Consider the following 26,697-nt stretch of genomic DNA (forward strand, 5'->3'; position numbering starts at 1 on the left):
TTTATTTATAGGGGAATGAAGATAGAGAATAATGGAAATACAATAGGAATCAATGACACCAATTGATACTAATTGGTTTATACAATAAAGTAAATTTGGTAGATAACAAGTATTGTAATATTCTAACAACTTTATAGATCAGTATTTTAGGCATGTGGCCGGTATCATCGAACAGCTAAAATACTTTTAAGTTAGTAGAGCTTTTAGCAAAGCTCAATATACAAAAGCTACATAGCCAAATCCCCAATCATCCATAGCAATTAATCCTTGAGAAGTTTGATCAGGATTTTGAAAAATACGGGACTCAGGTTGTAGTTGTAGATAATGACAATGATCCGGATATCAGTTCTAGAGCTATCATGTGTTGTACGTAGGTTCATTTATTACTGTTATTGATATTGAAGAAACAAACAGTGATTACAAATTTTATGGAACAAAAACATACCGAACGTTATCAGCAATGGACAATGCCAGACTACTATTGCATTGGTTTTGCTAAAGTTTTACTGAACAGGCCACTTTAGCTATATATCATGCATGTTTTATTGTTTTTTCGTTGCTTTTTTATTTACTTCTCCAATGATCTATCTTAGTTCTAAATTTCAAGTGTTATTTTTTTCCTTGATCTTACTAATCATATTTTTATTTGAAAAAATCTATTTAAGAGATTTGTTATATATAAGTCGGTGTGTTAACACATCATTTATAGTCGGACTTGTTTTAACGTTAAAATATCTATTCAACACACATTTTCTTTAATACACCCAACACACCGTTGATGTGGAAACTTCTCAGATCATTTATGTTAATAAATTATTGGTGTTTTAATTTTTTTTTTTAAATTAAAATAGCTAGGTTTCACTATAAGTAGTATGTTAACACTGTAGAAAAGCCAGGTAATTCGATTGCTGCCTTCTATACATCCATTTTATTCAACAAGAAATAATATTAATATTAATATTAATAGGTTCAAAACCTTTAACACCATGTTGGCTTGTTTGGATTGTTGGCCAACGGTTTGTTAAAGAGACTACATCAGGAGTACTTGTAGGCTTCTTGTACTTGTGGAAGTATTTTTAATTTTGTGGCTTTTTGAGCCGTTCCCTTGAATTACATCTAAACTATCCATGTCAATACAAGTATAGATTGTTTTCTCCTGCTGTGAAGTTATATACTACAACAAAAATTGCTTTTTTCAACCAAATTTTTAATTTCCAAGATATACTATCGTGGAAAATACTTAGTTGATGACACGAAAAACTATCCGTGGGAAAGAAAAATAAGTCTTTAGTCACAAGATCACTTCCGGCGAACAAAATTTTGTGGGAAACAGTTTTTACGGTGATATATTATCGCCGCAAATAACTTTATAGAAAAATTTGTTGTGTCATTGATTATTAATTTTTGCAACAATGTTGCGACTAGGGGTGAGAATCGGGCGGTTCGGACCAAAAAAACCGACTGAACTGGCCAATTCGATCCGGACCGGACCGAACCGAACCGAGAGTGGTTCCGGGCCAGTCCAGTCCGAATTTTGTAGGACCGAATGAATTCGGTCCAGTCCACGGTCCAGTGGTTTTTCGGACCGGACTGGACCGAATTAAAATATATATATATAATTTATATATATTAAGTATATAATTTTCATTTGACCAATTAACCTAATCCTATCACTAACTTAGCATTAAGTAATTATTAACTACTAATATTTATAATTTTATACTAATAGTAATATTTATAATTTTATAGTAATACTAATATTTATACTAATACAAGTATTATATTAATAGTCTAGACTCTATTTCTAGACTCTAATATGGTATGAAAAAAAAATATATATACTAATAGTCTAATACTAAATTACTAATACTATTAATCTATTATATAGTTATAACTTTTATTAATCATGATTCATAATAACTAATCACTATAAGTCTATAGTATTAAATTAGTATTATTAAAATTAATGTATTAGTATCACTATTAATATTGGTATAATCTATAGTTATTAGTTATTTAGTATAAAGCAAATTAAGCAATTACAAATATTTAGTATAAAGGAAATTTAGTATAAAATAATAAAACAATAATAAACACTAAAAGCTAAGAAGCCAAAACGGCTCCGTTTGGTATAAAACAGGACCTAAACGGCGCTATTTAAGACCAGGAGGGGGGAGAATTTTGAAACTGAGTTGTCGTTTCACGCAACTCAATTTTTGTTTAATAAACCGTCTGTTGAAACGGCGCCGTTTGGGTCCAATTTCAATCCAAACGGCGCTGTTTCAACATTACTTTTGGACCTTTGGTCGCCCTCCCCCCCTACCCCCTCACTTCCCCATTTCGCCCCCCTTCTCCCTCGAAAGGCAATTTTGAGAAGTGGGAAAACCCTAACCCCTCTTCGTCATATCCCCCCTCCTCCACCCCCCTCGGACGCCTCCCTCCGTCGCGTATTTTGGTACTCTCTCTCTTTCTCTCTCTAGTTTTTAGTTTCAATTTTGATGGTGTTGCTTGAGTGTTGATTTTGGTTTTTATCGCCGATTGTCAATGACTCAGTTTGTGGTTAGTGATTACTAACTTACTGGTTTATGATGTATTTTGGAATTGGGATGTGGCCTAGTGTAATTCGATGACATTGTATAATCTTGACTCTTGTTGTGTGGCCAAAAATAAATTTACAGAAGTAGTATTAGAAGCACAATGGAAGTAGTGGTTGTATAGTTATAGAGAAAAACAGAGACTTCTTGATTTTGATGGAGATTTCTTGATTTTTTGTTTGAACATGGTAGTTGACGTTGTAGCCATTACCTTTGCCATAGAAACTGGGAGATGACTGCATATTGTAGGTTAATGCCTAGCATTAAAACTTTTTACAAGTTCTATTTAGCATAACTCAATTATTTTAGTATATCTCATTTAATAAATTTAGTTATTCATCACCAAAAACTTTAGTGTTGGTGCTAGTTATTATAGAAAAACCTCTAAGTAATTTAAGACAGATTAAAACTCAGGATAGAAAAACCTTTAACTAATTCATGACAAATTAAAACTTTAATTGTAGAATGCCACAAAGAGTGTGTGTATTTAAAACCTTTAACTAATTCATGACACAAAAACAGAGCAGATTTAGGACACAAAAACACAAAACAGAATTTGAACTACTGTATTCTAACACCACCAATATTGTTTTCATTTAATACATGTCAGTGGAAAAGCTAATATTAGAAAGTAATGACTCAATCCAGAATTTGAAAGTAATGTCAGCTTTTGAAAGTAATGTCTAGCATTATCATCATTCATGCTTTTAAAAGTAATGTCCAGCATTATGGTTGCTTTTTTATGGTTTTATGGCTTGTTTTATGGTTGATATTGTATGAATTTGGATTGGGGTTTGTGACTTTGTTGCATGGTTACTGTTTTTGTTGGTTGAAGTAGTTGTATTTTATTCGAAGCACAATTGAAGTTTGTAATTTTCAATTTATTTGATTTTAGATGTGAGTCTGTGATGGCCAAGTTTACAAAAATAAATTGTCCAAAAAATATATATACATACACAAACACAGTATATTTTTTACACACACAGAAAACATAACTCATATATATACATACATATATGTACTCATATATATTATATATATAATATATATACTCATATATTATGTATTATATATATATATATAGTTGAGATGCATTAACTTGTAGAAAAATGAAAAAACCTAGATTAATTTGTCCAGTCATTATGGTCTTGCTGTGAATTTACAAGGCTTGAACACTATATTTTAATGTTTGTTTTCTAATTCTTTTGTCATTTTGTCTTGTTTGTTCAGACTCCTTTTTATAGATGGAGTCTTCTACAAATGATGTGCAAGAGTCAACACCAAACATGCCTCCACCCCCACCCCACGCCCATCCAATGTAAGTAATCAATCAGTTGGTGGGTCACAAAGAGGTAGAGTTAGGTCTTTTGCTTGGGATCACTTTACAAAAATTCTAAAAGGTGATCCAAGTAAACCTAGGGCTGCATGTAATTATTGTGGTGCTTCGTATGCATGTGATACGAAGACCAATGGTACGAAAAACATGAAGTGTCACATTGAGCACCAATGTAAGAAATGTTCGTTTAAGAAGACGGATAAATCTCAGACGACTCTAGGTTGGAAGGTGGAGGGAGGAAGTGGTAGTGATAGTGGAGAACTTGTACCTATTGCATTTAGTGTTGAGACTTGCCGACAAGCCTTAGCAGAGATGATTATTCTTGATGAATTGCCCTTTAGGCATGCTGAAGGGGAGGGTTTCAAGAAGTTTATGCTTGTGGTTTGCCCTAAGTGGGTAGGGATTCCATCCCGTATGATGGTTGCCAAGGATTGCTTTAAGTTGTTTTTAAAAGAAAAACAAAAGTTGAGAAATGCTCTTTGAGAGGAGCGAGTTTCTCTCACCACGAATACATGGACATCCGTGCAAAACCTAAACTATATGTGTCTTACAACACACCTTATTGATGATGACTGGAAGTTACACAAGAGGATTCTTTCCTTTTGTTTGGTTGAAAATCACAAGGGTGATACCCTTGGTAAGGGCATAGAGATATGTTTGCATGATTGGGGCCGACCAAAAGTACTTGCACTCACACTTGATAATGCAAGTTCTAATAATGGGGTTGTTTCTTATTTGAAAAAAAAACAAAGTATAAGAGAGACACGATCTTGGAACATGAATTCTTGCATGTTCGATGTTGTGTTCACATTTTAAACTTAATCGTTCATGAGGGGTTAAAAGAATATGATGAGTTTATTGCGAAGGTGAGGGGTGTTGTGAAGTATGTTAAATCCTCCTCTCAAAGTTGGAGTACATTTCAGAAATATGTGGGGTTGGAAGATACTCAATCTAAAAGCCAAGTTTGCCTAGATGTACCGACTAGGTGGAATTCCACCTATCTTATGTTGGAGAGGACTTCAAAATTTAAAAGGGCTTTTGATCGGTTGAAGGAAGAAGATTTGTGCTTCCTTAGTAGTATTAGAGATGATGATGATGACAATGTCGATGATGAAAATATAAAACATATGGTGAATACGAGAAAGTCAAAGAAGTTAGGGCTTCCCAATGCATCCGATTGGGTGAAGGTACAGTTGTTTGTGAGGTTCCTTACATTATTTCATGATGCAACTTTAAAATTTTCGGGGGGTGAATATGTAACTTGTAATGTTTTTTTTCCGGAATTGGTTATTATTAAAGATGCCATTAATATGGAGTGTAAAGAACGAAACCCCGTGGTAGGATTAATGGCCACAAATATGAAGAGAAAGTTTGACAAGTATTAGGAGAACTTGGAAAATCAGAATATGTTGCTCTATGTTGGTGTTCTTCTCGATCCTCGCAACAAGATGCAATACCTTGATTTTGGGTTGGGAAAAATGTATCCACATGATCATGCAAAAAAATTGATTTCAATTGGAAGGTGAAAAATACATTTATCCGCATATATGAGGCATACAAGGAAAATGAAGAAGGGCATTCTCCTCAGCGCACAATTTTCCAACATGAAGATGTAGCTTCTTCAGCTGACAAGGTGGCTAGTAGAAAGGCAAAAATTATGGCTGAATTTAAGCAACAGTTGCAGTTAAAAGATAGTTTGGAAAGTAAGTCAGAGCTTGATAGATATCTAGCTGAAAGATGTGAGGATGAAAATGATAGTTTTGACCTTCTAATTTGGTGGAAGGTGAATTCAGTTAGATATCGCGTACTTTCAAAGGTTGCACGCAATGTACTTGCAATACCGGTATCTATTGTGGCCTCTGAATCTACATTTAGCACTGTGGGTCGTGTACTTGACCCTTTCTGAAGTAGTTTAAATCCAATGAGTGTTAAGGGTCTCATATGTGCATAAAACTGGCTTCGTTCTTCTTCTACTCTAATAAGCCTTAGGACTTTAATGGATGAAGTGGAGGAATTCGTGAAGCAGCTTTATATGGGTATGTAATAAAATTACCTTTGATATATTTTGTGGTTTATTTTGTTTTATCTTCTATGTTATATAACTTTATTTAACTTGTTTTGTTTTAAATTTTTATGGATAGAACTTGTTGGAGACCCGAACTTTGCTGATTCTGTGGAGGGGTCAAATTCAATACCTACTGGCCCTACACCCAATGATGATTAAAGACTAAAGGGGTGAGAAGATTGTTGGTAAGCTAGGCTCTGATAATCTCTTTATGTGGGTTATGATTTATTAATCTGTCTATATTTATTTAGTGGGATGCATGTGGGGATTGTGTTCCATGTGAAATGTTTATTGTTAGCTGGATATTTGTCGTCTGTTCTTTTTTCTCTCCCAATTGTGGTGTTGAGGATTTGGTTTTACATAATGCAACTTCAATATGAAAAATCTTGTCTATTTGTCATAAGATATATGATTTGTAAGTTTTGGGTATTGACAATTTGACAAGCCATAAGATTTTTGGTTTTTGGTGTTTTTCATTTTGGGTCCTTGGTAACTTTTGCTTTATTGCATAAATTTGATTGCAAGGATGTCTTACATGGGAAGTAGGAGCTTGAGCTCCAGTAGTTAAGTAGATATGAACATCACTCCTCTTTAAAGACTGGCTAGAATATCATTAACTAGTTTTACCCATTATATTTTAAGTACTTAAGTTGTTAAGTTGTTAAGTTTTGGATTGTAATTTATAATTTATAATTTATAATTTGTAATTTGTAATAACTTTTGTATTATTATTATTATTATTATTATTTAGTTTTTTAGATAGATTAGTTTTTTTTTATTATTATATTTTTCAAGATAAAGTTTTTTTTAGTAGTTTTAGTTAAAAAAAATGTACAAAATTTGATGTGGGCTGAAAATAATTGAAATTTGGAAAAAAAAAAATCAAATTTACATGGACTGAATGGCCCATTTTAGGTATGTCCAGACCGACTGGACCAACCCTGGACCGGACCGGACCGGTCTTATACCTTACTTGGTCCGGTCCAGGGTGGAGAATTCCTGGACCGAATTGGTCCAATCCGGTCTACAAAATCGACCAAGACCGGATCAGACCGGATCGAGCTCACCCCTAGTTGCGACGTTTTATCACCGCAAATAAAAAATATTTTCCTTTCGTGGCTTATTAGTTTTTGCGGCGAGATTGTTGGCTTTATGCCGCGATAATAAACTGCGGAAAAAGATAATAAATTTAAAACCCTTCTTTTCCCCTTTCTTCCCTCCGATACTCTCATCTCTCTCTCTCTCCCTGCGACTATGACCCTCTCCCTCCACCATGACCTCACCCCGAGCCAGTCCCCCTCCCCCACATCGCGCGCCTCACCCAGTCAGCCATCCTTCCCAACCCCCTTCTCCACACGACCTCTCTCTCTCTCTTCTAGAGACACAGTAAGCCTCTCTCTTCTACCTTTGTCTTCTCTCTCTTTCTTCTACCTTCGGTCGTAGTAGTGAAGAAAGTATGCTCTTGCGTGTCTGGTGGAGGCTTTGTTTAGCTTTGTTGCCCCCTCTTTCTACTTTGCATAAAATGGCAATATTCTGGTTGTGTTCCTATGATTTTTGCCTTTGTGGGATTGGGAAAAAATATTACCTAGAATATCAATTCTTCTTAGAACTCGTCTCTTGAATTTCTTGTAATTTTTTAAATAAATGATGTGCCCTTTAGATAGGGTTGACATAGAAGGGGTGATAAAGAGAGCTAATCAAAATTTTTTTGATGATAACGTTGATTCTCTATTCTTCAGGCATTCTCTTTATTTTATTGTTTATTGTTTAGTTATATGATTCTTTATATTTTCATGTTTATTTTAGAATTAAAGAGTAGATAACAATTACTGGAGTTCTTAACAAAAAATAAACTTGGGCCTTAAACTTGTTATTAGATATATATATATATATATATATATATAACTAACTTGTCTCAAGATTTTCTCATTGGTGTGGCAAGCCTGCTGTTTAACTTTCTCTAAGGTGTTTGAAGACCCATGTCTTCTTAGCGATCTTACTTAGTGTTGGAGAAAAACATTGATTAGGAAGTTGTTTTTAGACAGATTCTGTAATTTCTGAATCTGTTGTTGTTGGCAGTTGGGCATGGCTATAGTTTAGTTTCAATAGTGACAACGTAATTTGTCTTTTGTTTTTGTAGGAGTATTGCTTCCTATGTCTTGGTCCACTAGAATGAAAATTGCATTTGGAGCTGCAAAAGGACTTGACTTTCTCCATGAAGCTGAGAAACCTGTCATCTATCGTGATTTTAAGACGTCTAATATTTTGTTAGACTTGGTTAGTATACGAACTGAATAATTGTTGAAGAAATAAAATCAAGTAATTATTTGGCTTCCCTTTGTTTCATATCATAGAAAAATACACCATTCAATTTCTTAGATGAAGGCTCATTAGAGATTATAATGATGGAACTCTATTCTTTTAATACAAATGCATTAACTATAAAATGTGGTGGCAGTTGGATTTTTTTTTTTTTTTATATAAGTAAAATTAGTGGGATTAATATCATGAGAGTGGCACTTACGGAGCAAATGCCAACAACAGTTGGAATTTGGTAAGGGGAAAGGTGGATTCCTACTATACCGCCTCAAAAGTTTACCAATTGGATTAGGAGTATACAATCTATGTGAAACATTTTGTAAGTAGTTCAGCGTTTTACCCTGTTAGACCTTTTTTTTGGATAAAGAATTCATTACAAATTCCTTGAAACTTACATGTATTAAGGAGACAAATCTATTCTATTCTATTCTAGTACAATCAAAGTACTATTATGTCAAATTATAATCAAATCACCAGCTTTTAACTTACTACTTGGGTTTTTATATACATGATTCACAAATAGGACTACAATCCAAAGGTCTCTGACTTTGGCCTTGCAAAAGATGGGCCAGAGGGAGACAAGTCTCATGTTTCTACTCGCATAATGGGAACATATGGGTATGCTGCACCCGAGTATATTATGACAGGTAAGCTATGTTCCGACTAGAATTGATTAAGTTTTGCAAGGGCTTTGTTTTTTGGAGTTATGATTGAATCTCAATTAGTCCGTTAAAGGTTTTTGAACTAACTAACTACTATTGTATTTATTTGTGTCATCTTAATTGGGTTAGCCTTTAAGGTTTTTGAATTTTTCTTTTCAAGTGTTGACTGATGCCTTTTTATTTGGTTGCAAGAAAGGGTAGAATCCATGAATATGTATCCACTACATGCACTTGTAAGAGTTTATAGCTTGACTAGGTTTTGGTTCATAATGTGTAGACTATCTACATGTTGTAAAAATGCTCTCTATAGTATAATGTGTAGACTAACTAGCTTGCTAGCTAGTTATCTAATGAAGTTTTTGCTATCTACATGATTTTTTTAATCATGTTTGGTTGGCACTAGAATAAATTATAAGGAATAAAGTTGGAGTTTATTATTTGTGGGGTTATTCCCCTTCTTTCACTAGCTTTAGTGTGGATTGATTAAACTACAATTTTAGTTCCTTTCTCTTTAAGTTGCTTACGAAAAGATCAAGTTGTAGTGAGTTTGTAAAGAATGATGATGATGTTGGTTTAATAGACAAATTTATGTATATTAAATATATTGGGTATGGATGAAGCTTGTAAAAACAAATGAGTGCTTTGAATGGATTGTATGTTGATATTATAAAGCTCGAATGGATTGTATGGTAGTGGTTTTGTGGAGCCATGAATTGTAACTTATAAAGTTTTGTGGTTGTGTGGTATATATATATAAATTGTATGGGCAGTTTCCTTTCTTGCGTTCTCATTAGAAGTTTTTCTTGTGAATGTTAGCACAATTTTATATGTTTTTTTTAAAAAGTATTATAAGCATGAATTTGGATTTCCAAGGTTTAGATATATTTATTTTAGCCTATATTAGACTATTTGTTATGATTATTTTTGGCTCGGTCTCATTTTTTTATTTTACAATTTTTTTTTTCTAAAATTTCTTAACATTTGTCGCAAATGCAAATCGTGGCAAATACTTTTTTTTTTCCGAAAATAATTATTCCCTGCGATAAAATTTCTTCGTAAATAAGTATTTCCGACAAAATACTCTGTGGAAAATATATTTTTCCTAAGAAAGTATTTTATTGGAAATACCAAAGACAACTTGTTCTACAAAGGTTTGTCATGGGTAAATATTTTTTTGTCACAACCTCTTCTCATGGAAAATGATATTATTTTCCACCACATTTTACTAGATAAGACCTTATTTGCCACGAAGATAAAAAGGTTTTAACCGCCACTGATGTCGTGGGAAAAAGAAGGCTTTTTCCATGAACTTATGGTTTGGTAGAAAAAAACTGTCTCCACTAGTTATGTGCCGCACACGAGTCTCCCACGGAATAAATTGGTGGCAAAAATTTTTTTTCCATTAAGAATATATTTTTTCCCACGACTGTGAGGAAAAAACAGTATTTGATATACTATAGTACTGCATCATATTTGTGTTTGGAGTTGTGTATCACAGGTATCCGTAATTTCATCGCTAACCCCATGCATGTTCATTCTCTTGCAAGAGTGGCAAAGAAGGATCGGCACCCATCTATATATGCATTAATCCTTAAATAAATAGTAACAGAACAAATCGTTATCGAAAAGGAAATAGAAATTATAACAAAGAGCAGTTAGTGTAGATCGACAATAATATAACAAATTGCAGGTGTAATAGCATGTTCTAGGATAATGCAACAAGACCAGTTATCTCGTTTGGAAGTTGAGATGTGATAAGATAGGATGAAAAATTTGTGAATAATAATGAATTAATTTTTTAATAGTAGTGAAATAGTTTAAGTTAAAATGTTTTATGAGATTTTGAGAAATGAAAGAGAAAAAGTTAAGCAAAAATATTATAAAATTAAAATATTATTAGAATATTATTTTTATTTTAGAATTTGAAAAAATTTAATTATTTTTTGTGTTTTGTTAGAAGTTTAGAAAAGTTGTAATAATTAGATAATAGTTTGATGAAAATGATGAAAATTTGAAACTTAAGTGTCTGTATTTGAATAATACGTAGATGTTAAGATGTGATGAAAGGGATTGAGACCATCTCAACATTCAAAGAGGACCTTAGTCAACGACGAGAAATATTCTCAACTCATCTCATTTCATCTATAATTACAACTTTTTCAAATTTTCATACAAAATATAATAAATAATTCAACTTTTTTAAATTTCAAAACAATAATAATATTTAAAAAATAATATTATAATAATATTTTATTCACTTCATCTAAAATCATCTCATCTTATCTCATTTTACTATTCAAACGAGTCATTAATCTTCCTATCAGCTACTATTCATTATCCTATACTCCATATCTTTTAAAAAAAATAAAAACTATCAGATATGGAATATCGGGATAAATACTAGATGATGTATAACAAAATCCGTCAACAAAAGAGAAGGCGTGCAGTTTTAAAACATCAATTGGATACGTAACCGTATATGGTCCTATTTTATGACATGAAAAACCCCATAATCCAACACAGATTTACAGAAAATAAAAAATGAGCACGACCAACACACAAACTAAACCAGGTCTATTCATCCGTACCCATACAAGAACAAACACTGAATATTCAATTCACTACACTTTTTCAACTAATTTAAGTTGCTAACAATCCATATTTATAATGGAAGAATTTCATAGCACTCCAAGTTTTATTGCATAAATCTCAACATTTATTTAAGTACCTCCTGTCAAACCATAGTCTTCTTGGTCCACATCTAACTCCATGAACGTTATGCATCCCCCATATCATCAAGCAAACAATCTGATTCATGATAATTGTACTCTTATTGGGAATTGATGTCTAAAGATTGTTTGTGCAGCTTGTTATAGCCTAAAGGTCTGCTATTCTTGGTTTTGTTTTCTCAAGGAATCTTCCTGCTACTCTGAGCAGCAGCAGTGTGCTCTTCGTGGCTGGTTTGCTAGCTATCAGCACCTTGAGATTGAAGACCTGATGAAGTCAAGGAGCATCCAAATGCACCACGCACTGAAGAAGGACAAGAAAATTCCGATTTTATCACGACCTGGAGACATCTTGAGGTGTCCTTTTTTAGACTTTAGTGGTTATAAAAACCTTAACAAAACGACAAATTAAAATATTTAATTAAAATGCATCGATTTCATAGTTCATATATATTAGTACTAGCTAGGTCTCGTGTCTGGAAAGATACTTCACGTCTGCTCGATCCCCACAAGAAAGGAAATGGAAAACGGGCCGACTGAGAGATGGCGTGTTAGGGTGAACGAAAGGCTGAACAAGACGTCGGAAACCACCATACGAGGCACTCTCGCGAAGATAATCAGAAATCTTAATAAAGATGATCCAAGGCCAACTGTGCCTCTCGGCCATGGCGACCCCTCCAAGTTTCCCTGCTTCCGAACTACCCCCGTAGCTGAAGATGCCATTGTTGATGCCGTCCGCTCCGCTAAGTTTAACTCTTATATACCCAGTGGTGGAATTCTGCCGGCAAGGAGGTAAAGTTCTATGGTATCGATACTGTCTTCTATTTATGGCTTTTGGTAGATTCTTAAATGTAACAGCTGGGTTTGACAGCCAAAAGTATATTAATTATTCTCAAATACTTTCACTATTATTTTTTATTTTATTATTATTTTTCACTTATTTTTTATATTATTCATTACTTTTCATCTATTTTTACTACTATTCAATATTTTATATTACTTTTATATTATTTTTTCATTATTATTCACAAACATTTTTAACACTACTTAAATATTTTCACTAATCATTGGAAGAGACTACAAGTTATGACGAAGGCTAGCCAAAAAAGGAAAATAAGCGTGCGTTTGGTTGATAGCCTCAACTTAGTTCAGTCTAATTTTAATCTGAATTTAACATTTAAATACCTAACTCTCAAATTACTAAATTCATCTCAACTCAAAACCTATTACACTTGAGACTCACAACCTTTTTCAATTTAATACTTCTTTACACACGGGACCTAGTGTTATGACGCCGAATTAAAGAAGAGAACCCTAAGCTGAAATGAAGACAGGAAACATCGAACTGAAGTGAACTGGAACTGATTTGAAGTAAGAGAAGTGGGGATGGCGTCGTTTGTAGCTAAGTTTGATTGGATTGCCATTATGAGACGCAACATTTTGGCATTTATAAGCCAAAACAGTGCGTTCAGCTTTTAAGAACATGTTAGTTTTATTTCAGTGTTATACGTAGCGTGTGTGGACTCTTAAAGGCCAAAAACGAGGTGTTTCTTTAGTATGCAAGTTTTCTTTTAATTCAGTTGTAAGACACAACGTTTTGGTCATGACCAAAACGGTGCGTCCTGTTAGTCACAGTGAGTAGTAGGTAACGTTAGTTTAGCCTGCAACGCTTGTTAGAGTTTTGGTGTTTGGGTAAGGACGGGGCCTGAGTGGAGGCATTCAGACATTGAGGAAATTCATAGCTGTAGTTTGTTGCAGGAGGAAAGGACTACCTCGAATGAGTTCCAATGTATGAATCCAAATATCAATGCATTTCTTCATACTCATTTCCATTGCTTCCATTCATCAAACACCTGTAGTGCATACGATTATTAGAGCATTGCCGTAACATTCCACTTCCATCATTCATTACAGTAAGAAATACAGTGAGGAAATATCAAGGGTTCTAACAAGTGGTATCTTGAGCACCAATCCTGCCAAAATCATCCTCCACACCCTCACCCATAACCATACACAACCCAATAGATTTACAGTACAGTAAAACAATACACAACCCAGAAAAGCCACAAACAACCATACACATTTGCCATCCAAGAGCCCAGAATCTTTCAATCATGGCTGAAGCTACTAGATCCAAACAAATGCAGCAATAGATTGATGCCTTGGAGGAGAACCATCTAGCCAACCAAACACGCTTCAACACCATTGACGAGAGGCTAGACCAGGTTACTGAAATGGTTCGAACCTTAGTTGCTCACCAGGGAAATATGGCACGGGACTTGCAAAATCATCAAGATAATGAACAAGTGCAACAAAGGGGGCCAGCTTTAAGAGGTATTCGTTTGGACTTTCCTCACTTTACGGGAGAAAACCCATCTGCTTGGATCTTTAAGGCATCGCAGTACTTTGAATACCACCAAACAAACCCTACCCAAAAGCTATTATTGGCCTTATACCACATGGAGGGAGAAGCATTAGTATGGTATCAAGAGGCCTTAGATACAGCCCAGTTTGTGAGTTGGGAAACCTTGGTGAGGGCTATGTTGGTTTGTTTTGGACCAACTGCTTATGACGACCCTATGGAAACCTTGACAAGGTTGAAGCAAGTCACCACAGTAGCAGCCTATAAGGCTAGTTTTGAGGCACTCTCGAATAGAGTGAGGGGCTCTTACCTGACCACCATAAGCTAAGTTACTTTCTCAGCGGCCTTAAGGACGAAATAAGGTTGCCTCTTCGCATGTTTAACCCACACAACTTAATGGCAACATTTGGATTAGCATGAATTCAAGAAGAGTACCTTATTAGTGCTAAGAAACCAATGAAGTTCTCGGGTGAGAAATGGCAATTTAGTTCCAGCAACAAGAATAGTAGTGCTATCGGGAATAGCAACCAGAAATACAGCCCTCCTACCAAAAAAGTTTTTTCCACGGCTTGGGATGAAAAGCATAAGAAATGGTTGTGTTATCATGGCGATGAAAAATGGAACCCCAACCACAATTGCAAAAAAGGTAAGGTGTACCTTCTACAAGGAGTGGAGGACACAGGAGAGACGGAGGAAGGTGAAAAGGAAATTTCTATGGTTGCTTATTTACTTATTGAAGGGGACTCAAAACAGAAAGGGATCATGGTAGAACCTGAGATATCCTTAAATGCAATTACAGGGACCCTTAGTTCGAAGACTATGCGACTCATGGGGTGGATGGGAAGCACACAAGTGGTTCTTTTGGTCGATTCTGGGTCAACACACAGTTTTGTCGATCCCTCTATTGCCCAAACAGCCAAGCTGGTGGTTGATGAGACAAAGAGACTTGCTGTTAAGGTTGCTAATGGATAGATTGTGCAAGGCCTAGGCTTCTGCAGCAACGTCAATCTCAAGGTGCAAGGTATCTCATTTCAACCCTCTTTTTATGTTTTACCCCTTGGTGGTTGCGATGTAGTTCTCGAAGTGGATTGGCTGGAGACACTTGGGCCTATTGTTTGGGATTTTTATGAGTTGTCTATGAAGTTTGTATATGGTGGGAAAAAGGTGGATTTGTTGGGGCTGAAATTAGAAGGCCTCACTGTGGCAACAGGGGGAAAGGCCATGCTTGCATCTATGCAAAGGAGAAAATGGTTGTTTTTGCAGCTAGTTACTGTAACTAGTGCGGGACAGCTTTCAGGAGGGGGAGATAAGGTGCAGAATCTAATTTCACAGTTTGCAAAGGTGTTTAACATTCCAAAGGGACTTCCACCCTCAAGGCCCTAAGACCATCGAATACCCCTTAAAGAAGGAACCCAACCCATTTCCACTAGACCTTACAGTTACCCACACTACCAAAAGTCAGAAATTGAGAAGATAGTGGCTGAGTTACTTGAATCAGGTGTAATAAGGCCCAGTTCAAGTCCCTTCTCGTCTCCCGTACTTTTGGTCCGCAAGGCGGATGGGAATTGTTATATGTGCGTCGATTATCAAGCACTTAACCAATAAACCATAAAGGATAAGTTTCATATCCCCATTATTGATGAACTCTTGGATGAGTTATATGGGTTGGTGGTTTTTTCAAAACTGGATTTGAGGTCCGAATACCACCAAATCAGGGTGGTACCCGAGGATGTAGCAAAGACAGCCTTTAAAACCCACGAGGGACACTATGAGTTTCTCGTGATGCCATTTGGTTTGACTAATGCCCCCTCAACTTTTCAAGGGTTGATAAATGAGGTGTTTCGGCCTTATTTGCTGAAGTTTGTGTTAGTTTTTTTTTTTTTACGATATCCTAGTGTACAGCAGCTGCTGGACAGAAAATTTGAAGCACTTGCGGGTGATGCTGGAAGTACTACAAAAGAATCAGCTTTACACTAAGTTAACAAAGTGTCAATTTGGGGTCAATGAAGTAGACTATTTGGGGCATATAATCAGTGAAAGAGGAGTGATGGCTGACCCACGGAAGGTGGCTGTGATGCTAGAATGGCCTGTACCAACCAATGTCAAATCCTTACGAGGACTCTTAGGGTTGACGGGTTATTACCGAAAGTTTATAAAAGGGTATGAGACTATTACTGCACCCTTAACGGATTTACTAAAAAAAATGCTTTCTTATGGAATGATGCTGCTTCTGAAGCTTTTTAGGAGCTGAAATTGGCTGTAACACAGCTCCCTGTGCTTAGGTTGCCAGATTTCACTCAAACCTTCACAATTGAGTGCGATGAGAGTGGAAGAGGAATGGGGGCAGTTTTGATACAGCAAGGGCAGCCACTGGCTTATATGAGCAAGGCCTTAAAGGGAAAAGAACTCCTTCTCTCCACATATGAGAATGAGCTTCTCGTGCTAGATGAGGAAATGGAGGCCCTACCTCCTAGGGCAATCATTTGTGATTAAAACGGACTAGCAGGCCCTAAAGTTTTTGTTGGAACAATGCATTGGCATCGTGACTCAGCAAAAGTGGGTGAGCAAGTTAATGGGATACAATTTTGTTATTACTTACAAGAAAGGAAAAGAAAACGTGGTAGCGGATGCATTGTTAAGAAAAGAGGAAGAATGTGAGTTAGAGGTTGGAGCCTTAGCCATGATAACGTTTCCAACACCCGAATGGGTAGAGGAACTTAAGGCCAACTATGAAGAGTCAGTTGAGCTTAAGGAGATCCTAAAACAAGTCAGGGAGGCTACTGTTTTACCAAGAAATTAACAGATGCAACAAGGTTTATTATTAAAGAAGGGCAGAATAGTCATTGCATCAAATTCCTCTTTTAAGGGCAAAGTTTTGCAGTATATACATGATAATCCTATGAGTGGTCACTCGGGTTATTTACGAACCTATCAAAGGGCTAAATGGGACTTTTATTGGAGGGGTATGAAAAAAGACATAGAAAGGGTGGTGAGGGAGTATGTGATTTGTCAAGCAATGAAATATGAAACAACACCACTAGCGGGGTTGTTGCAACCCTTACCCGTGCCCAAACAAGCATGGACAGACATTTTCATGGACTTCATTGAAGGGTTGCCCAAGTCCAGTGGTTTCAACGTGATCTTAGTGGTGGTGGATAGATTCACAAAATTCGGGCACTTCATACCCTTGTCGCACCCTTACACAGCAGTTGGGGTGGCTAGTCTGTTTATGAATCATGTGTTCAAGTTACACGGCCTACCCCGAACTATCGTGACCCTATATTTGTGAGTTCTTTTTGGCAATCTTTATTTTCCTTACAGGGGTCAGCTCTTAATCTAAGCTCTGCCTACCATCCACAATCCAATGGACAGACAGAGGCTCTCAATAAATGCTTGGAAGGTTACCTATGATGCTATGCTGGAACTACATCTCAGAAGTGGTCACAATGGCTACCATTCACGGAATGGTGGTATAATACATCTTATCACACAGCTACTAAGATGACACCCTTCCAAGCCCTCTATGGGTAACCCCCACCACTACTTCTGTCATATATACCAGGGACTTCAAATAACCAATCAGTGGATCAAATATTACAAGGCAGAGACAAGGTTATAAAAATTCTTAAGGAGAACTTGGAAGGAGCAAAGAACCGAATGAAAATACAAGCTGACAGGCATAGAACCGAGAGAACATTCGAAGAGGGGGAATGGGTGTACCTAAGGCTAGAACCCTTCTGACAGAAATCCATAGCACATCGCCAAAATATGAAGTTGTCTCCTTGATATTTTGGGCCATTCCAAGCAGAGAAGAAGATCGGGTAGGTTGCTTATCGGCTTAAACTGCCCCCATCATCCCACATACACCCTACCGTCCACGTATCATGCCTCAAAAGGAAGGTGGGAAACTCAATCCAGCTGTTAGCCACACTCCCTCCCATCGATTCACAGGGTGAAGTTCTTCCCGAGCCTGAAAAAGTGGTAGATCATCGTCTGAAGAAAGAAGGAAACTGTGGGGTAACTGAAATCTTGGTTAAATGGAGGGGATTGGGAGATGAAGAGAACTCGTGGGAGAGACTATGGAAACTATAGCAGCTTTACCCACACCTTGTGGGCAAGGTGCTATGAAGAATGGGGGATTTGTTATGACGATGAAATGAAGAAGAGAACCCTAAGCTGAAATGAAGACAGGAAGCATCAAACTGAAGTGAACTGGAACTGATTTGAAGTAAGAGAAGTGGGGACGACGTCGTTTGCAGCTAAGTTAGATTGGGTTGCCATTATGAGACGCAACATTTTGGCATTTATAAGCCAAAACGGTGCGTTTAGCTTTTAAGAACATGTTAATTTTATTTCAGTGTTATACGCAGCGTGTGCACTCTTAAAGGCAAAAAACAAGGTGTTTCTTTAGTATGCAAGTTCCCTTTTAATTCAGTTGTAAGACGCAACGTTTTGGTCATGACCAAAACGGTGTGTCCTGTCAGTCACAGTGAGTAGCAAGTAACGTTAGTTTAGCCTGCAAAATTTGTTAGAGTTTTGGTATTTGGAAAAGGACGGGGCCTGAGTGGAGGCATTCAGACATTAAGGAAATTCATAGCTATAGTTTGTTGCAGGAGGAAGGGACTACCTCGAATGAGTTCCAACGTATCAATCCAAATATCAATGCATTTCTTCATACTCATTTCCATTGCTTCCATTCTTCAAACACCTATAGTGCATATGATTATTAGAGCATTGCCGTAACATTCCACTTCCATCCATCTCTTCCATCATTCATTACAATATGAAATGGAGTGAAGAAATATCAAGGGTTCTAACACCTAGAATCTTTTTTAACTTCTTATAAATATATGTAAATTTATCTTAAAATCTGTTTATAACTATATCACTTCTTTTTGTATTATTGTTCAATTTTTTTTATATAATCATTAACTCGTTATTACAACTTTTTTTAAATTAAAAAAAAAATCTTACAATTTTTTCAAATTAAAAAATAAAAATAATATTAAAAAATTACATTATAATAATATTTTAATTTTGTAATATTTTTATTCAATTTTTTCTCTATCATTTTTTAAAATCTAATAAAACATCTTAATTCAAATTATTTCACTATTATATATAAATTTCTCATCTCAACCCCAAACAACCCTTAACAATGCGGTAAAAATTCATGCTCTGCCTCGTTTTCACTTTCATTTGCTTGGACTTATTTCATACGAAGAATGTATATAACATAAGTTATTAAAATAATTGAGAGAGATAAAATGCTTTCTTCAGTTTCTTGAAAGTTCAATTTTTCAGAGATTTTCTTGCCTGTTAGAAAGAACAAATATTAGCAAAAAAAAAAAAAAAAAAAAAAAGAGAAAACTCAACTCGTCGTTCCACTACATTTTAATTATTATTTTTTTAATTTTTTTTTCAAATATAAAAATAATGAGTAGAAGAACTCTTCTAAAATTACCATACAAACTAACTAATGCTAAGAGCCTATTATTTAAGGGTTATGAAACACATAATATTTATTTGCAAATAATCAAATCAAATATTGGTTCAGTTTGGATAGTGAGATGAAATGAAATGATCTTAGATAAAAGTTAAAAATTGAATAAAATATTATTAAAATATTATTTTTTAATATTATTATTGTTTTGAGATTTAAAAAAAATTGAGTTATTTATTATATTTTATGTAAAAATTTGAAAAAATTATAATAATAAGACGAGATGAGATGATACTATTTATATATCAAAAGGGGCCTTATGACTAGTTTGGATTTAGAGAAAAAATAAAATAGTTTTAGATAAAATATGAAAGTTAAAAAAATATTATTATAATATTATTTTTTAATATTATTATTATTTTAATATTTGAAAAAATTTAATTGATATTTAAAAAAAATTTAAATTATTTATTATATTTTATATGAAAATTTAATAAAATTATAACGACCAAATGAAACTCACTTTCTTATATCGAACGAGGCTTTAATCTAATTATTTGATGGTTGAACTCTGACGTCAGGGCTATAGCAGATTATCTGTCTCGTGATCTTCCATACGCATTGTCAGCAGATGATGTTTATCTCGCACTGGGATGCAATCAAGCAATTGAAGTAATACTGACAGTTCTAGCCTGCCCGGGTGCCAACATTCTGCTTCCAAGACCCGGTTTCCCATACTATGAGGCTCGTGCGGAATATCTGCAACTCGACGTCCGTCATTTTGATCTTAATCCAGAAAAGGGTTGGGAGGTTGATCTTGAGGGTGTTGAAGCCCTTGCTGATGAGAATACCGCTGCCATTGTCATCATAAACCCCGGCAATCCTTGTGGAAGTGTCTATACACACCAACATTTGAAGAAGGTAGGTTACACCTTCATTTACTTTGGCAAGATTAATCATTAGTCCTCATGATTTGCTGTAATCCCTTCATCGTTTTAACCGATCTCTTTTACATGAATAGAGTCAAATTACTTCTGAGAATATAGGAAGGTAGCACTTTTGGTTAGGAGCTGGCTCCAACCACGTGCTGCCGCTTAAGGATTCCGTAGTTTTTTAACTATTACTAAAATCCTGAAATAAAAATTTTGAATCAAAACTAGTTCTAGTTTGTTTTCGCATGAGATGAAGATGAATTGAAATTAAAATTAAAAGTTGAATAAAATATTGTTAGAATATATTTTTTGAATATTATTTTTTGAAAAAGTTGAATTGATTATTTTATTTTGTATGAGAATTTGAGAAAGTTGTAATGATTAGATGAGATGAGTTGAGAGGAGTTGTAATACTAATTAAATTTTAAATCGCCTTTGATGACTACTTTAGCCATTTCTCGGGGTGTAGATCGGCCACCGGTCGGTGGCGGCTGCCACATTGAGAGGTGGCTGAAAATCATACAACACCAGATCTGGAACTGGTTTTGCCAGAATTGGCCAGAACCAGTGCCGGCTTCACCGGAACAAGCTGGATAAGGCGCAGATTTGGCAGAGTCTGTCAATGCCAGTTCTTGAAAAACTCAGCCGGTTCAAGCAGAATTCAGCTCCGGATATAGTTGGTTGCGGCTGGTAGCCAAATCTGGTGCGAACCATCCCGGAAGGGGTGGATGCGGCACTCTGCCCGGATCTGTCATTAGTCATCTGGTGCCAGGAAGGCGCCCGAAGCTACCAACTTTGGCCACCGGATGGCACAGTCCACTGCCTCCCTGCTGCCGAATCTGCTGCCACCATCATCTGGCACTGGGAAGGCATTAAATTTGGTATATCCGTCATGTCCCCGGGGTTGGAGGTGGTTGCCGGCCGGCCCCCAGTTTTTTTTAAATTAAATTTAAATAGTTTAAATTTTACTGAGTGTAATCTATTGTGATGTGTCTATTTTATCATTTGTTAAAAAACTGAACTATCACGTTTTTATTGGAGGGTGTTACTCCACCTCTTGTTGAAGTTAAATTCATGTGGGAATGCATTAAGCTTATAAGAGAAATGAACTATAAATTTTGTAATGGATAAACAACGGCTGATTTAACAGTTTGGAGTTAATGATTAATACCTTCTTCATAATAGACATGAGTTTTCTTAAGTTGTACGTTTTCTGTTGTTGAAATTACAATTAGTGATGGTCGTTTTTCTGAATATTAGATTGCAGAGACAGCAAGAAAGCTGGGCATTCTGGTGATTGCAGATGAAGTTTATCACCACCTCACATTTGGAACAAACCCATTTGTGCCAATGGGTGCATTTGGATCAATAGTGCCTGTCATCACTCTGGGGTCTATATCAAAGAGATGGCTAGTACCAGGTTGGCGACTTGGTTGGCTAGTGACATGTGATCCTAATGGCATCCTTCAAAAATTGGGGGTCATCTCTCTCTCTCTCTCTCTCTCTCCCCACTTGATCACGAATCTACCTCATATTAGTATATTACACTTCTATTGGATGATAATAACACAGCATAGATAGGATATTCACACCTTTTAATTTTCCTCCCAGGTTGTAGAATGCATTATGGGTTGTATGGAGATGACATCTGATCCGACAACATTTATTCAGGTTTGTAAAGGGTGCCTTTTTTTAAGAAAGCATATTGTGATGAATGAACACATCAGTTTTTCATCTTGCAAACATTTTTAGAGCTTAATATATACTTTAGTTCTTAATTCCTGTTCATGTAAATTTACCTGAAAGATAATATAGAAGAATTTCTTTAGATAGCAGATTAGAGAAATAATGATATTGAAAGCTCCTATTACCTCTAAACCCAACCAGGAGTTTACTCTATACGTAGGGTTTAGGCTAAATTGCTCTTCGGCTGGAAGGATGGGTGGATTCTACCACTATGTGGCTACATACAAGAATTTGTTTCAAGAATTATCTGGTCATCATCAATGTGCACTTTTTCTTTGACGTAATAACAGGGCAATACTATAGTCATTTGTGTTTTTCTCTGCCTTCTCTTGCTTGAAATGTAACAGCGGTTGTTTATGTATCAGGGTGCGATTCCACACATCCTTGAAAAATCTGGGGAGGAATTCTTTTCAAAAACTATTGACGCCCTTAGGGTTGCTGCATACACATGTTATGATAGAATTAAGGAAATCCCTTGCATTATTTGCCCAAACAAACCAGAGGGATCCATGTTTGTGATGGTAAGGACATCAAATGTCTGGCATATTTGTGATACAACATAATAAAATTTGAAGATGTTGATTATAGAATTTGTCACAGGTGAAGCTAAATATCTCATCATTGGAAGACATTAATGATGATGTGGAGTTTTGTCTCAAGCTGGCTAAAGAGGAATCAGTTATTGTTTTACCAGGTATGCAAGGTCTTTCTGTGACGCGCCTAGATGTGTCACTCAAGAGCTCCTTCACTAGGTGAACTTGGGGATTGAAATAATGATGATGATGATGATGATAATACTAAACAACTGAGTCTTTACAAAACTAAACCAAAGCAAAATGCACCATTTTGTGTCTAAATGAATACCAACTACAAAACACACACACACACCCTCTCCTCTACGGGAATAAAAAACACAGGTATAGTAAGTTGAACTTTATTCCATCCAGTCAAACAATTAAGGGCTTCAAAGTGTGTCTGTTTCCTCTACTTCAGTGATAAAAACTGTGCTCTATCTTCTTTCATGGCTAGTTCCTGTTGGCGCTACCATCTCTCTCTTTTCACTCGCTTCAATTGGTGACTAAACTAGCCCTATAATGCAACTGCAAGTTGACTAACATGAAAAAGGTTGTAAGTACTAGCTATTGATGTTATTTCTTACTTACATAAAAAAAGTACTAGCTATTGATGTAAAGAGCCAAGAAAAAGTCCTGAATAATTTATAAAGTTGAGTTCCACGTAGTAAGGAACTAATATGGGATTTGACACTCAATGCGTTTTTATCATAGATCTCTTCCCACCCAATGTTGAACTTATTGGGTAATCATGGTCTCACCCACTTCAATTTCTAATGTCCTTGTCACCCACTTTAATTTCTAATGTCCTTGTTGAGGCCACCTTGCATTGAGTATGCAGTGCCACATGGTTTACTAATGTAGGACCAATACCATTTGTAACAATTTAAGGAAACATCCAAGCCACTTCTAGGTTATAATTTGAGCTCCTTGGAATCATAATAACGTCCAATTCCACCTGCTAAGAAACCAATGTGGAACTTGATACTCAATGCATTTGTATAATACTCATTCACCTTTATCAAAGATTTCCCATCTAATGTGTGACTTAAGAGGGTCATCACATCCAAGTCACATTTGGGGCAAATTGGAATCATTATAAAGCCTAGTTTAGCTATCAATGAACTGATGTGAGACTTGACAGAGTGAAAGGTACTTCAATAAATCAGTCAAAATAACAAAACCCTCTTTTTACAGACTCTTTCAAAGTTCATCCAATTCCAATCTTGTAAACAATGCAGGGGAAAAACTGTTTTGATTCTATCGTAGTTTTGATATTATGTATGGGTTGTTTGTTAAGTAGGTAAGATAAAGCCCAGTACGCATAGAGATACTTTAATAGATTGGTTCAAGCACAACCCTTTTTGGCAATTGGCTGATGCATAGAAGGTTGAATTCTGCTGTTGTTGAGCCTGATTGTATGCTTTGAACATTTTGATTACATTTTATTGCAATTAAGTACTACGGATTTGGGGAAATTATGGAGTGGGGGGCTTTGAGCTGGATGGTGACAAATAGTACTTTGGTTAAAGATTGATTGTGTATTTCACAATTGCTCGATAAATTAAGTTAAAAAATGGGCATGGAGAGTCTGATTATATATGGGACTTTTCTTAATGGGCTTTGTAAAAAGATTGGTGATGCTTTGGATTTGCAAAGGAGGATGGTGAAGGCCAAGTGTGAGTTGAGTGTGGTCACTTTCAGCATGATTGTTGATGCTAATTGCAAAGATTTGCTGATGAATTAGGTGATGAAAACGTTCTCAGAGATGATTTGTTAGGGTATTTATTTGAACCATGTTGTTCACAGTTCTATGATTGGTGGATTGTGTAGTTTAGGTTGATTTAAAAAAGTTGTGTTGTTTGATGGAATGGCCGGTATCAGGACTTCTTTGTCTTTTGGACCCGATTTGGGTCCAAAACATTGATCACTCATGAGTTCCATAAGAAGATGGATTTCAGTGATTGAAAAGAGAGAGGAAAGTGGGTGTAGCTGCTTGGGCGTTGTAGACACAGTAGGGGATGGTGAGAGGTTTAGCTTTTCTAATTCATGCATATTTAAACGGTACATTTGGAATGATTTAGATGTGGTAGTGCAAGTAAGGTGTGTTTAGACTCAATTTTTCACATAGGAAGAAACTGCCTTCTGGTACGCTTTTCTAGTAGCAGGCTGGGTAAGTTGAAACCAAAACTTCGGACTAGAGTGATCTGATAATGAGTTAAAGTTTGGTCAGATATGTGAAAGTTGGATGGTACAGTAGGAAGTCGGGGAGTTGGGAGTTGGGGAAATCAAATTAGGTTGCATTTGGGTTTAGAGAATATCGGAGATTATCTAAGATATTTTCGAACGAATGAGAATACACATCCCAAACACAATTTATTTCATCTCAATTAATGGGATCTACCTCTTTTTTAACTTTCCATAGTAAGTTAAAATATATCTCAACTTACTTCGCACATTCAAACTCGCTACTATTCACTTTTTCAATGGGACCCACACTCTTACACCAAACCCATGCAAACGTTTTAACTCATTACTATTTACAGATATTTTTAGATATTCTGAAATGCTCTTACCATCCAAATGGAGCCTTAAATATTATGGTGATTAAACATAATTTATTATTTTTGTGAATTATGTATCTTATTATGAATACAAACAATACCGTGTGGTAGCCAGAACTTGCACAGGAGAGTCAAAGTTCCTAAAATTTAATTATCTTATTTAATTATCATTCAAAGTTTTTGGCATAACAGTAGAATATTCACACCTGCACATATAAATCAGATACAGAATCAATTCAGCTAGTAAAATCCTAGCATCATCTCTTTTATTATAGATACGAGTGAAAACATGGAGAGAAGAAACTTCGTTTTCGCAGATGAGAAAAATTGAAATTAAAATTAAAAGTTGAATAAAATATTCTTATAATATATATTTTTAATATTGTTTTTATTTTGAGATTTGAAAAAGTTGAATTATTTATTTTATTTTGTGTGGAAATTTGAGAAAGTTGTAATGATTAGATGAGATGATATGAATTCAAAAGAGTTGTAAAAACAAACGAGGTGACTAATTTATTTTCTTCAGGGGCCGCTGTTGGAATGAGAAATTGGTTGCGCATAACTTTCGCAATTGATCCTTCAACTCTTGAAGACGGACTCGAGAGAATTACAGCCTTCTGTCAAAGGCATGCCAAGAAAAAATAATATCTATTCAAAGTTACAAGATTGAGCGGTGGTGATCAACAACTATGCGTTGGATCTCATGTTCAAGCAGGTTTCTCGTAGTGCTTTCCATGAATTTCAGGAAAAATAATTGTGATGGGATTTGTTAATAAAACTCTCTCTTTGATGTTTTGCTACTCAAACGAGGCATAACAGACAGAGGACGATGATCGGCAACTTCTTGTTGCATGATCTTGTGTTGTTATTGTTATGTTGGTCAACATCTCGTTGTATGATCCATACTCTTATGCAATACATAAAAGATAAGATTTCAGTCAATCTTTTTGTTGAATTGACTAAAGTCTCATTTGGGAATCCATCTCATCTCATCATATTCCCAAACATTATTCAAATACACTTTTCAATTTAAAGTCTCAAATTTTTTCATCTAATCATTACCTATCATTATAACTTTTTTTAAAGGGTAGCCAACTTTTCTCCTATATGATACATTTATGTAAAATAAAAAAATGACATATAATCTTAATTTCATGAAAAATCATAAAGACATAACTATATATAAAACTAGATCTCGATATTTGCTACATACATTTAGAAATAAAATTCTAAAAACAACTTAATATTTGTTTCAGGTTTCTGATTTCTGATGACAATGTTTCCTGCAATGATATTTATCCATTATTATTTTTGTAATGAAATATTTTAAATTTTTTTTCTTCATAGAAACTATCAAGTGATCGTTTAGACCTAAG

General features: G+C 35.4%; 3 protein-coding genes across 3 annotated transcripts; all 3 read left to right on the forward strand.

Annotated features, from left to right (window-relative positions):
• The first annotated feature begins 4,077 nt into the window (after positions 1 to 4,077).
• On the forward strand, positions 4,078 to 5,836 carry LOC121253405. The gene is made up of 2 exons (XM_041153422.1): positions 4,078 to 4,311; positions 5,492 to 5,836. Exons 1-2 carry the CDS (start codon positions 4,078 to 4,080, stop codon positions 5,834 to 5,836), a joined length of 579 nt encoding a protein of 192 aa, XP_041009356.1.
• Positions 5,837 to 5,926: 90 nt separating this feature from the next.
• Positions 5,927 to 12,114, forward strand: LOC121253406 (probable serine/threonine-protein kinase PBL21). Its single transcript, XM_041153423.1, has 4 exons — positions 5,927 to 5,966; positions 8,136 to 8,272; positions 8,838 to 8,961; positions 11,843 to 12,114. The coding sequence occupies exons 1-4, from the start codon at positions 5,927 to 5,929 to the stop codon at positions 12,112 to 12,114; spliced, it is 573 nt and encodes a 190-aa protein (XP_041009357.1).
• Positions 12,115 to 12,166: 52 nt separating this feature from the next.
• LOC121251623 (nicotianamine aminotransferase 1-like) lies at positions 12,167 to 26,263 on the forward strand. Its single transcript, XM_041150908.1, has 7 exons — positions 12,167 to 12,494; positions 20,089 to 20,428; positions 21,700 to 21,918; positions 22,051 to 22,110; positions 22,551 to 22,706; positions 22,786 to 22,879; positions 25,848 to 26,263. The coding sequence occupies exons 1-7, from the start codon at positions 12,223 to 12,225 to the stop codon at positions 25,964 to 25,966; spliced, it is 1,260 nt and encodes a 419-aa protein (XP_041006842.1). The 5' UTR covers positions 12,167 to 12,222; the 3' UTR covers positions 25,967 to 26,263.
• The last annotated feature ends 434 nt before the right edge of the window (positions 26,264 to 26,697 follow it).

This window comes from Juglans microcarpa x Juglans regia, chromosome 2S (genome assembly GCF_004785595.1).
Source record: "Juglans microcarpa x Juglans regia isolate MS1-56 chromosome 2S, Jm3101_v1.0, whole genome shotgun sequence".
Lineage (NCBI taxonomy): Eukaryota > Viridiplantae > Streptophyta > Magnoliopsida > Fagales > Juglandaceae > Juglans > Juglans microcarpa x Juglans regia.